Source organism: Drosophila ananassae, chromosome 2L (genome assembly GCF_017639315.1).
Source record: "Drosophila ananassae strain 14024-0371.13 chromosome 2L, ASM1763931v2, whole genome shotgun sequence".
NCBI classification, from domain to species: Eukaryota; Metazoa; Arthropoda; class Insecta; order Diptera; family Drosophilidae; genus Drosophila; species Drosophila ananassae.
This window is the reverse complement of record NC_057927.1, coordinates 25,261,280-25,280,146: the sequence shown is the minus strand read 5'-3', so window position 1 is coordinate 25,280,146 and position 18,867 is coordinate 25,261,280. Positions and strand designations below refer to the sequence as shown.

The window sequence follows — 18,867 nt, the reverse complement described above, 5'->3', positions numbered from 1 at the left end:
TGGCCAACTCTTCATATAATATAGTATTATATGTGGATGTGTTCGGGTATATGAAGATATTTATTTATATAGGCATGCAGGCGTCTCGTAAGTGTGAGCACACTTATGGCCGAGAGTGTATTTTTAATGCGGCTGCATCTCTGCCGCTTGCCGGCGGATGAACCCCATTGAACCCAAGGGATTGAGCAAAAAATGAAAAACAATAAGGCCCAGGAAAGTGCGAAGAAAACGCGATAAACAAAAGCGGCAGAGAACAGAGAAAACACAAAGTGTGAGCAATAGCGAAAGGCAGAACTAAAACAATGGCCGGGGAGGAGTATTGAAAAAATGCAATAAATTATCATAAATAAAAGTAAACCGAAAAAAGAGAGCTTGTATTTGATGGGGTTCGACTCGGGTTCAGGTCGAGATACTTTTTTTCTTTCGGTTTTTTTTTCTGGGCTGTGGCCCGCTTTGAAAAATGTGTTACACAACAACAGCAATTTTTTACAACACGGTCTGGATGCAAAACAAAAAACCACACAAAACTCAGTGAATCATCGGAGATAAAACAGGCTATTGTTTAGTCTCTGATGCCTCTAACCCATAATTTTATCGTGTGTATTTAGTGCCAAAATGGAAATCATTTAAGTCGAATCAATTAAGAACTAACCATTAAAAGCACAAACTATAAATAGACACTAGTACGAAAAAAACACAACGCACAAGATGTTGTAAACAAAGAAGAAATACCTGAACTCAACTCAGTCCTGCTACAAAGTGGGACGAAACGCACAAGAGTGAACAAAATATAAATAATAAGAAACGCACAAGTCGAGTGAAGAATCTACGTGGGAAAAGCCAGATTGCCAAGTTTAAGGAACCACCATGTCACGCCCCCAGCACGCCCTATTGAGAGCCTTCTTCCACTTGCTGCTCTTTGCCAGCATTTCGGAGCACTGCGCCACCGCCCTGCCCACGTCCTCCACCTCGTCACCCGGCTCCACGGCCTCCTCCCCATCGCCCTTCACTGCACCACCGTCACCCACTGTCCCGGTGGCGAGCAATGCCAGTTCTTCCGACCGCAGTCTGGCCGATCTAGTCAACGCCGAGGCCGAGACCACCGGTTCCGGCTGGGAAACCCTCGAGACTGATTTCAATATGGGCACCATCATGCCCGACAGCTCCACAGCCCAGAAAACAACCCAAAAATCCGAAGAGCAGCCGCCAAAGAGCACTTCAGCCACCTCGATCGAGCAGCAGGATCAGCCACCGGATGTGCCGGCCACCACACTGGCCTTTGCCAACGCAGTTCCGGTTCCGGTGGCGGGGGAAATGGGCAATGGCAACGGCAACGGAGTGGGCAGCAGCAATGGTATGGGATTTAACGATGCCACGCCTCCTTATGCGGCTGTCGATGAAAATTATGGTAAATAGATATTCATTTAAATAAGATATAATCTTTTTTTTAGCTTTTTTAGCAATTAAAGTAACTATTTAATGATAATCTTATCTATAAATAGAGAACCAAAAATAAGATCTTTATCCAAAATTAATGTCCTAAGAGCAGAAGGAAACTCGAAGAAGAAAAAAATACGTTGGGAATACATAATTTAAGAGGCCTCCGGGCTGCCGGCCCGAAAAGAAAAACAAAAGTTCAATAAGCTTTCGACAAGAATTGGCAATTATAGTTGCTCAACAAGGGGTTCACTGACACCGCAGACCTTTATTGACCCCCAACCCTTAACCCCGTGTTGGCCCCCGGCGAAAAGAAGAGGAGCTTGTAGTTGCCCGGTTATTATCTGCCGCAGGGATACAACAATAAAATACATAGATAAATCCAACAGAACAAAACAACAAGAACTACGCCAATTGCTTGCATACTTCAAGGCAATTAAGAGAGTTTTCATTTCCGGTTTAGCACGCAGCCCCTTTATTTAGCCGGTCGGCCGGGGGCGGGGCAGACGTCAACAACTGCCTGCCTTCGTGTAATATGGCAGAATTCTCACGCAAAACTTTTAGCTTTGGCCAAATGAATTATTTAACATTGTTTTTGCCCGAGCATGTTGCTAGTTTGTATTTTTGTGTGGAATTTTGTTTCTTATTTTTTTTTTTGGGTCTTGGCTCATGAAATATGCCTGGGCATTGACAAGCAAACGTCTGTCTGCTCGTTAGAACTTGGCCAGCGGGTGCCAAGCAGCAACAATTCATTGGGAGCGAGTCTATTCCTTATCGCCCACACCGCTGTTCCGATTTTACCCCATTTTTGGCACTACAGGACACGCGATGAGCGCAGGACACAAAACAATTAACAACTTAACTTTTATGGCCCACAATTATTTGGTATTTTATTGTTAAGCTGCAGCCAACTATTTTTATGGGCAAGTCGTTAAATTGGAGTCGCTGTTGAAAGCTTCATGGCCCTAAATGGGTCCTAAGAAACTCGGCTTAGACGGAATTTGCATGCCACCCCCACTCCATCCTGATTTTTCGGGGCCACTTGCGTGCCTTTGAGCCGGACAGACTGACACTTGGCAAATTGCATGGCCATGTCTTGGGCTCTGACTAAAAGCCAGCTGATTTTCTGGCCACACGCAAAACTTATATTAGGTTGCATTTTGGGGCAGACACGCCTCTTGGAGTGAATATGAAAAAAATATATAAATGGGGCAAGGATGGGGGTTGTAATTGGGACAAAGGGAGTGCTGCTATGAAGTGGCACAAGGTCTTTCAGTAATTTATTGTAATTTGTTAATGCAAGTGTCGAGTGCCACAAATCATAAACTGAAAACATATTAATTTACATCAGTTCTAGTTTAAAATTTACAACGTGTGTTGAACAACAGTTTTTCATCTGTTCTAAAATTATTTATTTTTTGTAAAGCAACTTTCTATCAATTAGCCTGGCCGGTCAAACAGATCATTTGAAAGTGTATTCCGACCGGCTGACAAGCTAAAATTAAATAAAATATTCTACAAATTGCCGGACAACGTCGCTCATTTGGATGCTCCGCTGACTGCCAGTAATTACTATTTCAGTCAAACGAATTCATTTATTTTTTCCCAGAATATTCTCGGCTCTCGCGAATGCTTTTAATATATATTATAAGCGATATTTGTGCATTCGTTGGAGCAAATGATAAACGAGACTTACGGCAAACTTTGAACAAAAAGAAACTTTTCTATGACATAAACAAAAACTTGAATAATTTGAATAATTGCTCCTAGAGACTTGAACTTTTGCTCGCCTAAATTGACAAACCAATCAATTGATACTACATTTTGAGGAAACATTTATAGAAATTACGGCGCACCTTAAGTATACAGGTTTTGTAAACTCATCTTTTAACGAAACACTTTAATTAATAAACCTGCTGATCCAACTTTTTCACAAATCACTTTTTGGACCGCCCTCCAACGATATTTCCACCAAGTCATTAGTTTAATTAATTGTTTGGGCCAACTTTTGTGCAGCCAAGTGCCAAGAGCAGACTCACATTGTTACCCATTCGCCACTCACTCGGCTGGGTGTTGAGTTTATTTTTTTGTAAATTCATTTCCAAGACGCAACTGAGAGCTGTCACAAATTTGGAGTAACACTTTCGGTCTCATGGCCCGTGATGAAAAGTGCAGCTCATCAAGTGGTGCCTCCAACCAGGAACCACTTCATCGCCCCCGCAGGCGATAATTTCACGTGGAGAGGGCGAACTCAGCAGTGCTTCCAGGGCTCTTGAACATTGAAGGGTGGCCTTAAAACGAATTTGTTGGATGGAGGCAATCAGGAGAGAACCAGCGAATGGTATCTGTCGGATGCAATTCGCTGAGGCGGGTTATTATGACAAACAGTAGTTGGCAAACAACTTTGACAGCCGAAAACTGCCTCACACGAACGGAAATTAATGGTGAATCGCTGCATGAGTGAATGGGTATGAATTGCAGATGATATCATAGTCGTGCATATACGACAATATTTAATATTTTATCTCGAATTACAAAGAGTTAAATGCAAACCGAAGATAAGAGGCTTAAAACTAACACTCGATAAGAGACTATGACTTAGTGTAATACTATTTTTAATGCGAAACTTTTCTGCAGTCTGAGAATCTTTTTCTTAAATACTTTCACAACCACTCCACTTGACCAGCACAAGTTAAATATTTCATACTTAAATATTCCACTCGCAGCTTCAACTTTTACTGAAAACTGACCACATAAACTGGTCTCTGTCCATGATCTTCGGCTATAGCCACACTCAAAGACCAAAGTCGGACATGTCGCAGGCGCAAGGAAGTTTCTAATACAAATTGGCACAACTTTAGAGCTTGTCAACGGCAAACAAGCTCTAACTTTGCTGTGTACTCTCGTATTTTGACAAATGATTTGCGTCTTTGCGGCCCAAAATAAACCAAAAAACCCAACCGACAGAGAAGAACAAAAATAAAATGAAAACACTTGCCGAAAAATAACTACGAAAAACCGACGATGGCAAAGAAAACTTTGATTTTGAACTTTATCCACTGAAAACTTTCCCTCCATCGACCCACAGAAGAGCATTTCACAGGACACTGAGTTATGAACATGACTTGTCAAAAAATACATTAAAAGTGCAAAGTAGTGGAGCAGTCAGCTGCGGAGGATGAAAACAATCATTTAGTAGCCAACAAATTTAGCCAAACTAAAAAGCATAAATCATTGAACTTTTACAGCTCCCGTTCTGCGTTGAATCTGCAGAATTCTGGAGCCTTGAAAAACATCCATCAATCATTTAGCTGGCTTTGCTGCTGTCTTGATTTTAATTTGCAACAAGGCTCGCACACACACTCTTGACTCTGGAATCGGGAGTCGGGAGGCTTTTGTTGCACACACATCCCAAAAAGGCGTGGAGCGTGCTCAAGGCGCCTTTTCTGGTGTGGTCTCAAAATTGATAAGCCAGCTGACTAGACTACCTAAGCACTTGTATTTTCTTGAGGCAAAAAAGCAGAAATCCTGCCAAGTTTATTCATTCTGAGTTGCGCTTTCCACAACCTGTCACTCAGGGTTTCCTACGCCGCTTTCAGTTCCCTTACCAAACAATAAAAGCATCCTGATATCAAAAATGTTGCCTACTTATCGGTTGCATTGTTGTGCGGCTAATTTATGAAGAAGTTATGAAGAAGAAAATAGTAATAAATATGAAAGTGTCTTATACTCTTTCTAAAGTATTTATATTACTTTTTAACTTAAGTTACTTTTTTCATTTATCCAGTTGGATTATAGTTTCCTGGCTATTTTTGTATTCCAACTTAAAGTGATTCTGACCAGACATACCTATTTCGAAAGCATTGTTATACCCTCTTCTAGGGCATGAAAACATTTTGATAGATGGCCTCTGTCACAACAAGGAAAAAATCAGCAAAAAAAAATCAAAATCGAGAAAACAGATAAGCCCTTTTTGCTGGAAACATTCTCTGCTTTTTATCGCTCAACCACGTGCCAACCCGCATTTAGACACGCCTCTTTCCAAACGGGTCCTGTGACAAGGGGTGGGAATGGGAGGTGGATGAAGGGACAGATAGAAAAATGTTGCCTCGGCGACAACTTCCGCCTAACTGCACTTCAACATGTCAATTTTTCTTGTGGGGCCGCCGCCTAGATGGATGGCAACAAAATACCAACCCTCGGCCAAAACGCCTACGAAAAATGCCATTCCCAGATCAACTTGCATGTATGTATGTGTGCTGATATTTTCCCTTCCCTTTTTTTTTTTTGCACTCCAAGGCACTTGTCATGGACGCCTTTTGTCTGCCAGTATCCCCATCCAAATAAAAAGGGAAAAACCCTGATGTGAGCTGGTGTGAGCGACGCTTTAAATCATAAACACCTTGTTAGTGCAACAACTCGACACTTTGAACGTGACATTGATGCCTTGTTCTGTGCCGGCGCCCGAACCCAAACCCAAAACAGTTTCCGTGTCTCAAGCATCGAAAAACAAGCGAACTCCGGCCGGATGGTTGGCTTTTTGGATGTGAATGTGGATGTGGATGTGGTCGTCGAGCCCTAGGTGATGGTGCTTCCATGTGCAACTTCCTGCCGATAACCTTTTCCACACACCACATTTTAGAAAAGGCTGTCGGCGTTGTTGGCCTTATCGTTCTGCTCCTGGCCATGAGGCAGCCATAAAGCAGGAAAGTGCAGTAATCACTCGCTAGACATCAGCATGGACGCTCGTCCTTAATTACCCAGAAGTATCCGCAAGATAATGTTAAAGTTTTAAGAAAGTTCTTGAACATATTTTGATTTTATATTAAATGCTTATAAATATTTACCTAAAAGCTTTATTTTTAAGTGAATAGTCAAATAAATGTGATATTCCATAGAATAGCAAAGCAAACCATCACGTCGTATACGCAATATCTTTAATAGGCTGCTTTTCTCTCGATTTCCTCTGTTTAAAACATTGCCTTACGAATTCCTTAGCTTTGACCCTAAATAGACACATGTCAAAGGTTCTCAAACATTGCAAATTAGTGAACATTAGTGTGCCGTATAAAAATCCAATCTAAAAGGGTTATTCGGTAGATTTCAACTGACAAGCCGGGTGGCAAAAGCACTTTGAAATATATGGGTTGCTTTTGTCGTTTGTCTATTTTTGAGGATGTGTTTGTATGTATAAGTGTGCAGCAGTGTGCCACAATGTGTTCAAGTCCATTTGAAGCATGTCAGTTGTATATCGGGCCATTGTTTGTGCATTTGACAGTGCTTTGAATTGGAATAGAACCCGAGGCAAATTCCCGTCCGAACATGTGCCATTACTGAAATTACAACCGCTTAATTGAAATGTCTATTTCATGAATGTACATTTCAGTGTGATTTGAATTTAATGATTTAATCTTAGGATATTTTTTCTACTTTAATTTTTATACAACTTTCGGTAAACATATTCTACATAATTTTCATATGTCTTTTTCACACTTCACTCCTATTTTAAAGCCTCATTCGTGTCTCTCCGCCATCAAAGTTCAAAAAAGTTAACGCACACACACACCCACTCATACATGTGTGCATTCAAAATGGCCGCCGCGTTACTTCCGCTAAGTGCTGCATAGCCCTTTGGTCCATTCAGTGTTTGCTCTTGGCCATCAAAGCTTTGGGGTGTACAAAACTTTTTAGCTTTATTTTTTCGCAGCTTGTTGTCGTTTGCTGTTGCCGTCTTTTTCCCCCTTTTTTTGGGCTTTATTTCGCATAATTTTTGTGCCTTTGTGGAGGAAGGAGTCTTTGACGCCTTTTGAAAGGCAGTCACCTGGCAGTGTGTGTGTGTGCGAGTGTGTTTTGTATTTTTCCTCTAATTGTTTGTTTGTTTTCTTCTCCCGCCTCCGCCCACTCTGGGCTGGCATGTCTCATTCTTTCACTTTTGTGTTCACCACGCCCGCCGCCTTTGTTTAGTTTTTACGTCTGGCCAAATCCGTAAAGCAGCTCGTAAAGTTAAGCAACAACAATAAAGCACGAAGAGCAACAACTAAATAAGGCATATGGCTAACAGGAAGAATGTGCCCCCTTCTCGTAACTTGTTTTTATTTCTTCATGTTCAGGCTTAGTTTTTTTTTTGTCGTTGGGCCTGACTCTTCAAGCTGTTTGTTGTTGATGTTGTGTTATTTTTTTCGAGGCTCAGACAACTTAATACTATTTGCCATACTCCCTTGCTCACACCCACTCACATATAAACACACACAAATAAAATCAGAAAAAAAAATAATGAAAAAAATAACACCTTGAGCACACGCCACCCCCTCAAGTGTCCTTTTTTGTTTGGAGTTTTTAACAACTTAAGCACGTCGTCGGTATTGGTTTTTCCAGGCGCTATATGTATGTATAGCGCCACTCCTTTCTACTGATTTTTCTTGGCTCGTAGTCCTAGTTATTTTCTTTTTTACTTCCTGTCTTTGGCCTTTGTGAAAATAATCACGCGCGCTTTGAGCGTGCTCCCCTTAGTTTTTTGCCGCTTTTGAGGATTTTCTTTTGCTTTTTCACACTTGGTTACTTCCGCCGCTGCCTGCCTGAGCAAATAGTGGGAAAACGCATCCATTGTTTTCTTTTAATTTGCCCAGACTTGTCAAATGTTGAGACATCCTTTTTTTTATCTATCCGTTGAGGTTTTGAGAAGGGGTGAGAAACGAATCTTCCCAGCAAAGGAATTTTTGCTTATTGATTTGTTTCTTAGACTTCAACTTATAATATACTTATTAAGCTTTAGTTCCTCGATAGTGACGCCCTATTTAATTGCTATTTGCTATTTAAGTTTTCAATTATTTATAGCAAACAAAGCCCATCGGAAGCACTTAGTGTCTACAAACATGCCCATGTGTCCACCTGCTGAGGTGAGTTGCCAGCTGCCATCTGCGAGTGGCAAACCTATTAACTTTTCTGTCCCTATACTCCACCTTTCTCCGCTTTCCCACTGAGAGGACATTTATCGCTGGCACCCGTGTGTGCATGTGTATGTGTGTGTGTGTGGGAGAAGCACTTTGTTGCTTAATTGATTTTAATACAACTACCCCACTCTTAAGTTTCCACATCCCTTGGTCCTCGAGTGAGTCGTTCGCTTTCATAGTTCGAGTTCGAGTCTATAAATTGGCTTTTTCCTTTCCCTTTTTGCAGATGCAGCAGCTGCCTGTCCGTTTCCCATTTCCATTTCCGTTTGCAATTGCAAAGAGCACAGACCAAGGATGAAGTAAAGAAGTATTTGAAGTAGGAATGGAAGTAGAAGGGAATGATGGAGGAGCGGCAGCAGCAGGGGCAGAAGAAAGTGGCAGGAGCAATGGCAAAGAAAGTAGAAATGCCATTTATTGAATTGTATAAATTTCTATACATTGACAGCGACTGTTTATTTTGCCCAGCCAACTGTTTAAGTGTGTGTGTGTGGGGAAACTTTTTTCCTTTTCCTATACAGAGAGAGAAATAATTTAAAGAAAATTATTTTCAACTCAAATTCTCAATAAAGATTAGAGTATAAACTAGAGACACAAGTTTAGTTAGAAGTTGTACATTTTTCTCTTTTAAATCTCTGTTTTAACTATTTTAAATCCTATTTATTAACTATCTATAGCTTTTTCCAAGTGTACATGTATAGGGGAAGAAGGAATGTGTGTGTTTTGTTAAGCTTTATCGCATTTGCATGGCAAAAGTCTCGAGCAGAGTAGGGTCAAGTGCCGGTTCCCGCCCTCGGGTCACTCATTTGTTCTTTTGATTGCTGAACGTTTTTGCCCGTTGCCCGAGCTTTTGTTGTATTAGTAAAATAAATTACCATTTAGTACTTTTTGCCACTTGCACACATACACAGACACAGGCAGAGAAAGAGGAAAAGGAAAAGGAGCAGAGCAACCCCTTTGGCTGTCACACATGGTCGAGTGTTGTCCTTTGGCTTGCAAATGAAATTATTGCCCGGGCTTTTGCATCCGCTGGTTTGTCGGATTATAAGCCACCATCTGTATATGTATCTATATCTTTGGATGGGGCTGTGGGGGTGTATCTGTGTGAGCTGCTCTACTGGCAAGTGCAGGCCATAATAAATTGCTAGCAATCGCATTTCCGTTTCTTTATGCGCTTCGATTACGTTGCGCTTTACTTGCGCCAATTCTTTTCTTCTTTTACAGGCGCCCTCCTTCTAGTAATTGAATATATAATTTTTTGTTCCCTCCCACACACATGCCCACACACACACACACACACACTCGCACACTGGCAGTCCCGGCTGCCATTTGAATATAAATTGTTTTATCTTCTGCTGCAAAATATTCATTTCAATTTATTTTACTTTCTTTCATTCGGTGCGATTGCTTCGCCTCCATCTTCCCCATCCCAGCTTCCTGTTCATTTTACTGTTTTATTTATTTTTGTTTCTTCCTCTTATTTAATAAATTATTTATGCATTGTCATTTTGGCGTCATCCGGCTTTCAATTTTCTATGTGCACACGCCGCTAAGTATGCACACATATCTTACTTACAAATTCCTCATTACTTTCCAAGGGGGTTGGGCGCAAAATGAGTTAGGTGTTGTTCGAAGAAATTTTTACATTAGACAGCTGGGCCGGTTCTGATAACTCTTGAGTTGAAAATACACTTTCCACCCGACACCTCTCAAGAAATAGGGTATATCATAACAATTTTTGAGTCAATATGCATACAGTTTTATAGAAATATCCATAAAAGAACATATTTTTTAAACCTTACAATGAAATATTATATTATCATGGTTCAGGGTACATGAAAGTATCTAATGAATGGGTATTCAGATATTCTAATCCATTATATAAAAAAATAAAATACCCTTGCTCTTGTTTGCATAACTTTGCGGTTCTAAGCCAAAAAGTATAAAGCCGAACATGACCGAAGAGCAAGTGCAAATTTAACTTTCGACTTTTTCTACTTATCCCAACTTTTGTTTGCCTTTCTTTACAGTGCCAAGCAAGCCGCAGAATCTCACCGTACTCGATGTTTCGGCGAACAGTATTACCATGTCCTGGCATCCACCGAAAAATCAGAACGGAGCCATTGCCGGTTACCATGTATTCCACATTCACGACAATCAAACCGGAGTGGAAATTGTAAAGAACTCTCGCAATTCAGTGGAGACACTCATTCATTTTGAGTTGCAGAATTTACGTAAGTTTTAAACTCTAAGTAACGAATGAAATTGTACTTTAAGGAGGATAAAAACAGTTGCCATTGATAATTTCTTTTGTAATTCAAACACCATTTATTTTAATTAATATATTCTTTCGATTACCAACTGAAAAACTGGGCATCAAAGGCTGTTTATTTTAATCTGGCTGATTGGCCCCTCATCAACTTCAACTCCAACATCAAACTGTTAGAAATTGAACGCCCACGGCCTATGGAAGCCTCACTGACTTTTCCGTCCCGAAGCCCCATCCACCTCTTCATTGGAAAACCCTTGAACCTGCCGCCAGGAGCTATTATTACCTCTAATTAAAGCTCTAGTCAAATTGTTTGCCAGTTGCTTTGTAATTAAATAGTTTCAAGTGCTCGCTGCCACTCGCTTGCCACTTTTTGTTTGTTAACAACTTTTGACGCTTATAATTGTACACCCAAAACTCAGCCGCCCACCTTCGCTTATTTTCCTGATTAAGGCGTGCCTGTCCCATGGGTTTTAGAACCGAAAAGCACAAAAAGCATCCGCGAGATGCGGCGCAGAATTTGGGATAAAATTTTGCATTAGATGCCACTTTGGGGCCTGGGAGCTATGCAATTAACTTGCAACAAAGTTATGCGCCACATTCCACATGCACCCACATTGTTTAATTTAATTACACGACTCGCATGAGTCTTATACCTGCATCTGCATCTGTAGGAATTTTTTGCTCGAAAATTCCAAAGGAGCAAAGTTGGCGGCGCGCAGGCTTTTGCTCAGCCGCCACCGCGGCCGCCATGGCAACTTTTAATTAATTCCAACTTTAATTTAAGTAGATGACAGCCGGTCTCCTTGTTAATTAAATCCAATTTAAACTGACAGCTTCGCTTGAGATAATTTGTTTTCTTTTAGCATTGCATGAAAAATCAATTCATTGTTTTTGCGGCCGCTGTCGTGTGCGTTTCCGTTGAGTAAAATTTAATTATAAAGCCGAATAAAATCCGTCGTCTTGTTTTCTGCGTCCTGGTTTCTGGCTCCTGTCACATGCGGTGACATTGCTCATAATGAACACCGAAAGCCCGGCCAGTGTTCAATTTCGAAAGGCAAAGAGGTGCGGCAGGTGCACTGTTAACCAATTTGAATGCAGCTGACATTCACCTGAAGTATTTACGACCAATAAAAGTCCCAACTGTGGCATCAAATTATCCTCAAATTAAAGACAGACTCACAACACTTCCCAAAGAATTCTTCTTAATCTATAAAAACATTTATTTATGTTTAAAAACAGGTCCCTACACCGACTACCGTGTGATTGTGAAGGCCTTCACTACGAAGAACGAGGGAGAACCCTCCGACCAGATTGCCCAGAGGACCGATGTGGGTGGGCCCAGTGCTCCCGCCATTGTGAATCTCACCTGTCACTCACAAGAATCGATTACGATCCGCTGGAGGAGGCCCTACGAATTTTACAACACAATCGACTTTTATATAATCAAAACTCGGTTGGCAGGACAAGATACGCATCGAGATATAAGGATTAATGCCTCGGCCAAAGAACTGGAAACTGCGGTAAGTTAATCATTCAAAAATAGTAAAATTTTACGGCTTAGATCAAATCACAAAACGAAAATGTAAGGGCCAAAGGACTGATGGAGTCCCTTTGGAGTAGAACAGTCATATTTCATCCGCAGGTTACCAGACATGCGTTGTTAGTAACCATTTTATGGCCCTGCCAAGTTGGCAACATTGTTGTCCGTTTTGTGATATGTCAATCGTGTCGGCTTATCGCAGCCATTTTGGCCCGGCCCACAACACAATAAAAACCTGGAAAAATTCCATGATAAACTGCCTAATACAATAGATATGCATAGAGGGCGAAAAATAGAGAGCGGAAAAATAAAATTCCGGCAGTAATAATTGCATTTTTATGCAACAAACGGCATACAGAAAAGCCCACCTGCGACGGTGTAAATATTTTTTCAAAATATCCTATACCGAAAAAATGAACACATGTGGGCGTGTGGAGGATTTCGGGAAGGGCTGAAAGTGTTGCATACTTTTCCGCTGCATCGCAACCACACACGAGCATGGACAAAAAGCCACCCACATGGATACTGTATACTGCTTACCCACCTGCAAAAATAAATTAAATTTATGTTGTTTTTCCTGTCCGCCTTTGTGCCGCGTCTTCCCCCTTTATTTAACGCCAGAAATGGACGAAAAAAATGCCAAAAGTAAATAAATAAAAATAAAAGTTTGTCGTGGGGAATGTGGCGAGGCAAACAAATTTCCCAACAATAAAATGTTATCATACACATAGCTGACTTTTTCCATATCTCTGAAACTGCAAGTTGGGTTCTTGTTTTTGGCCCTACCACTCTGCAACCATCTATCTTTTTCTGGTTACTCTGTCGCCTTGGTTCGACATTGTGCGGCAGCTTTGTTTACTTTTATTTTGGCCAGTTGAAAATATTTTTGTAATTGAAATATTTTGCAGCGGCAAACAACAAGGTTTTTGTTGAACAACTAAACAGGAATGGCAATCATTTTTACCTTTGTTTTTTCATTGTTAGTTTACACGTATAGGTGGGAGATACATCTGTATGTATTTTTATGTAAAGGGATTTCGAAAGAATACAAATTTATTGTAAAACAAAATTGAAGCATTCTCCCAAAAGGTTCTATAGTTTGAAGTGAAATTACTAAGGTTAGAAGTGACAATACTAATCTAATATATTTTTATATTTTTCTTCAAATGCTTAATGTTATAGTAATCCTTAAACCAAATTTTGACGCTTTTCTTTTTTCCTTTCAGATGATTCTGCAAAATCTAACCACCAACTCATACTACGAGGTCAAAGTGGCAGCCGCAACATTCAGTGTCATAAATCCAAAGAAAATTGTGTTGGGAAAATTTTCGGAGTCAAGGATTGTAAGTAGCGCATAAAGATATCACATTCGAGCACACTATTACACACGTCTGTGCAACCCGCACCTGCCACATGGCGGAAGAAAGTTGGCATTTTGTTTTGAAACGGGCCAAATGCAACGCGGAGATATATGTAGGGAGAGGGCGTGGCATGCCATAAAGTTGGCAACCTCGGCGTTGTCAGTTTCCATATCAGATTACATGTCCAAAAAGGAAGCCGGCTGCAGGAAAGTTATTTAGTTGGAAAACTGCTATCCTGTCCCGGGGAAAGTATCTTTGCTTTTTTATGCCTTTCCTTCACCTTTTCGGTGGCCATGCATTATTGAACCGTACCCCGGGGCGTATGCGTAATGAGAGGCATTTAATGGCCTCAACAACAATGGCCACATCCACTCATTGTGCCTAGCCGCGTTCGTTTATTGACATTTAAGGGCCCCCACAGCAACTCCCTCAACTTGTCATAACAACATCCTTAATGACATTTCACACACACACATACTAACTGGCCGCAAAGTTTGTTGCATGCATAAAATATAATCCAAAGTTGTGGCAAAAATATAGCAATTTAGTTGACCTCAACTTAGGGGCAGCACAAAAAACGTTGAAGGGGAAGGGCGAACCGCAGCGACACGCCCTCATAAGTATGCAGCAATATTTTTTGTGACTCTTGCTTTCACCTCCCGCCTCCCCTACCCAACAACCTCATTCATAATTCATTGCTGATGTTGTTGTTGCTTTTGTTGTTGTTGTTGTCGGACTGCCTGAATTTCAAGTGGCCTGCACCTTTTGGCCGCATTTACATGGCCCGCTGCCACTTTCCGCTTTGGGCACACCACGTCCCCAGCAAATGGCGCTCATTTAAATCCTTTCGTTGGCGTTCCTTATTTTTTTTGAGAGCCAGGAAAGATTGTATGCAAAAAAATAAACCGGAAATAAAAAGCAAATAAAGAGTGCGCCAGGAGTCAGAGTCAGAAGAGTCAGAATAACAAAAGTACACATATTTGTAAGGATTCTTCATAAGATAGTACACTTTACTACAAGTCAGAAACATAAATGGAAAAAATGTATCTTGATTTTGTAATTTTCTTTAAAAATATCTCTAATGTTTTACCCTTTCGCCCCTTAACAGATACAACTGCAACCAAATTGCGAGAAACTTCAACCTCTGCTGCGGCAGTCGCATAATGACTACAACCTGGCCGTCTTAGTGGGCATAATCTTCAGCTGTTTCGGCATCATTCTGATCATCATGGCCTTCTTCCTGTGGAGGTAAGTGGCGCTCTGTGCCCCCCAACTGTCTAAAAATAAAGCTATAGTAGGAAACAAGTGCACATATGTAGAGACGGCGAACCAGAAACAGCTGCTTTGCCTCACATCGTCGCGTGCAGATCCATAAATAAAAGCGAGCAAAGTGTTGTCAAAGTGTTGAGTGCAAAGCGATGTCCTCCCACTCCCTTTGGATTGAGTTTAAATATAGACCTCGACGACAAATCAAGTCGATTCGCTGCAACCATAGGAATCTCTATTTTTATACACTGAGTTACAGAATGTCATTCTAGAAAGGGTACCGGGTACCAGGAAAACCATTGAATCCATTTAAGTTCTCCGTCAAGCGTTAATAACATCATTAGAACGAATACTTATCCAATTAGTTGCGCTCGTGCTAGGATATTAATTACCATAAACATCAACCGACAAAAATGACAAACAGAAAAAAGCGGAAGAGCAATAATTAATCCTTTCGCAGTGTCCACTCCAAGCAATCCATAATTAAAGAAATATCTTTCGCCATTCCCTGAAATAAAAGCCACCAGATACCGCAAAAACCGGGGGAAGAGTTAACTCTATATTCACGGAAAATGTTAATTAAAATTCAAATCGCAAAAAAACAAGAGTCCGAAGCCAAACACAAAGACAAGCAAAACAATTTTAAGTTACTTAAAATCTTTATTAAATGTAAAAGTGGTTAACCCATTGCCCAGACCATACCCGGTCCCATACCGGTCCCATTCGCATCCCCATCAGTATCCGGGAATAGCCTTAGGCCACACCCACCAACAGAACCCCAACCCTTTTGCATCCAGCACCCCCTTCACTCACACAAAAATTTGAGACGACAAAATGTGTAAGGAAAATGAAAAGCGTTTTTACCCAACTTCAATGGAAGGAATTTTTGCATATTTTCTGTCGAAGCGATTTTTTATGCTGCCGCGAATATGCCAAATGAAAGTTACCCATCCACCCACACAATTTACCCCTTCTCGAGTTCTCTAACAAATTAATGCCATTTTATTTATTTTTTACAAATACCCTCGAAGCAAAGCAGCGAGCATAACAGCGTGAGAAACCGAGAACCGAGAATCGTGGGGGCTTGAGGTTGGGATTTCGAGGCTGGAGGTTGGAGGTTTGAGTGTTGCCATCCCATTTTTCAAGTTACCCAAGTTTTAGAGCGGAAAAAATTATATTTTATTAAGCAAACAAAGGCGAATTTCTACAATTTCCTTTTCAATGCAAACAAATAAAAAGTGAAGAGCCAGAGTGCGATGGGGAAGCCAGAACAAAAGTCATGAAAAAACAGGAGTAAAAAAAATGTAAGAAAATGAGAAAAAGGGTTTGCGTTTTATTTGAGGGCGAGAAAAAATCTTGCAGAACTCAATCCGCGGCTCTTGGCGAAATCATTTACATTTACAGTGCACTAATCAACGTTTAGTGGCAGCCACTAGAGGCCTGAATGGGGAAAAAATAAAAAATGTGCCTGCGGCAATGCTGAAACCACCGGGGTGTGGAAATTATTTCAATAACTACTGCTGTGGCCTGTGGGAGGTTAACTAAGTCCTAGCCACACACTACAACTTTTACGCCAAGTGGAAATACTTTAGGAATTTCTTGTGGCAACAATTTCCCGGCACAGGCGCTAAGTCGTATCTTTTGGCGCTGTTTGAGAACTTAACAAATTCCTAGTTTCGTTCCTTTCACCACTTCTGATTAAGACAAATATTTAGATTAAATCACTATAATTTGAATTATGAATGACCAAAAACTAAAATGCAGCAACCATGATCATTTTAGGGATAGTATCTAGTAGAGTATTTAATTTTCACTCTGTGGTATGTGCCCTGCGTCTAATATTCCACTCGCATTCCGACACCAAAATAACAAAAAGCGAAGAAAACTTTTCCCCTTTTTTTGGGCCTCACCGTATGTTGTTGCCTTGTGTGTTATTGCATATATATGTTTTTCATATCTGATGCAGTTTGGGAACATTGTTTTTGTGTCGACGGCTTTATTTGCCAGGCAGTGGTTCTGTGTGCGTGCCTGGTTTTTCCTATAGAACTCTTCCCTATGTCAAAAATAGACTGGCAAAGTCTGAAAAGAAATTGTTTTCCGGCAACGTATTGGTAACTTTTGCCAAAAAGTTCAATTTCATGACAGCCATGGAAATAGTCAAATGTGGGCACTGTGGGTGGGATGGCTTTTCACAACTTTCCCCCTTTGGCACTGACTTTATCAACTATATCTCTGAAACTGAAACCCACAAGCCCATGAGGCAGTCCAGCATTATCAGCTTTCCAAGGCAGAGTTGCTTTGTTGCGGAAGTTGTTTGCCGTAATTAAACGATTAACAAATATCGATTCTCAATACAGCAACACGTATTGCCCAATGAGTCTCTCAATTGATTAATTGATGAGCTATCCGGGTGGAAACAATAGCACCCATAGAAAAATGTTAAAACTTAATTAGTAAACTTGACGGAGAGAAAATGCATTAAACCTGTAAATAATATATGGGCAAACGAGAAGGTTAACTTAAAGTCACTTGTAGATAAAAATGACAGTAGGGATTATATTCCATTTCCAGTATATGACAGTACAGTAGTTAGCACTTAAAGCACCTACTAGATACTATAGCTTTTTCGAGCCAAAATAAAGATACTTGAGAAAAAACAGCAATTAACACATTTTCTGGTTCGTTCATAGTTTTTATATCCATTTAAAAAATTAGTTTTAATGAACTAAAGTAAAGTATTTGGCGCAGACTATATAGTTTTTTTTATTACATTCCTGTCTGAGCTGTTTTTAGAATACTTTATTATCGGTAATGAGAAGAAAATGCAAGACTCTTAAATATATTTATAATATATATTGATATTTTGTGGAAAAAAGGAAAATCTTTTAATAAAATTGACCTAAAAATAAATGTTACGTTTAAACCATGTTCACTGTATGGGCTATAGATAGGGCCAATACTCTTGTTTGAAACTGCTTCTGGTTACCTGCTGGTTGTTATCAAACAGCTGATTGAGAGCTTAAAGCTTTCTCTGGGCCAAAGATCAGGCAGCTGGCAAAAAGCTATGGCACCGCGCCGATCGCGCTGTTCGCGCTCCGAGTGTTCATGAGTTCAGTTGTCCAAAGCACTCCGATTCGCAACGCAACGCTTTCATAAAAAAACTATCAATAAAACCGAGCCCGAGAAAAGTAATCTTTAGGGTCTTCGATAAGCGGCCCCAGATACTATCTATTTTACAACTTTTTGTTATTGTTTTTAATACAATTCTATGGTTTAAAAGTGTTATAAAAGTGTCTTTATAACGTCACAGCCACAGCCTCTTGGGCAAAGAGTGTGTATTTGTGTGTGGTTTTAGTAATTGCGTACTATAATTTTTTTTGCAAGTGCTCGGGCGACAGCATTGCACTGCCAATGTGACGTAATTTGTGTAAATATGTAAGGCCTGGCAACAACAAAAACTGCGAATACCCAATACCCAAAGCGAGAAACAAAAAGCGGAAAATAAACACAGGCATGCAATTCTAGAGAAGCAACACATTATGTCAGGTGGCAGGGAAAAACACTGCAGCAGCCCCATGCTACCAGCAGCAGCAGCAGCAACAGCAACAGCAACATCTGCGACACCAGCAACACCAAGGTTGTTGCGCCGCAAATCGCAACGTGGAAATTGGTTTACGTAAGTTTCGAGCTGCACCCTCCGGGAAAATGATCATCAAGTGGGTCACTTAGCGCAATTCTCACGTGTTCGCCAAATAAAAATTATGGAAACACTAATAACCAATGTCTGGCTGCATACTAAATGAGAAAATCGAAGCGGAAGTTGACAAATAAAAATAAATAAATAAATATATTTTTTGGTGCGCAATAGAGTGGCAAGAAAACAACTGCTAATGGTGGTAAACAACAACAGAAGTAGCTCCATATAGATTCGCAGGGAATCAAGAAAAACATATGTAAATATATGTACATAAAAGCAAGAAAGCATTTTTATTTTCTTCTCCCCGCGGTTTTGCCCTATTTATTTATTTATTTTTTTATGCGACC

At 40.5% G+C, this 18,867-nt stretch overlaps 1 protein-coding gene across 7 annotated transcripts in view; it reads left to right on the top strand.

Annotated features, from left to right (window-relative positions):
* LOC6505984 (tyrosine-protein phosphatase 99A) overlaps positions 1–18,867 on the top strand; it is a 102,070-nt gene that overhangs the window by 78,780 nt on the left and 4,423 nt on the right. For 3 of the 7 annotated variants that reach the window (XM_014905382.3, XM_044714321.1, XM_032449442.2), the window contains exons 9-12: positions 10,415–10,618; positions 11,896–12,176; positions 13,423–13,539; positions 14,666–14,805. In XM_014905382.3, coding sequence (XP_014760868.1) covers positions 10,415–10,618; positions 11,896–12,176; positions 13,423–13,539; positions 14,666–14,805 — 742 coding nt within the window. Of the gene's footprint in view, positions 1–608; positions 1,409–10,414; positions 10,619–11,895; positions 12,177–13,422; positions 13,540–14,665; positions 14,806–17,891; positions 18,500–18,867 lie in introns of those variants that run through there. The other 4 variants (XM_032449444.2, XM_001964694.4, XM_014905381.3 and 1 more) reach the window with 2 other exon arrangements.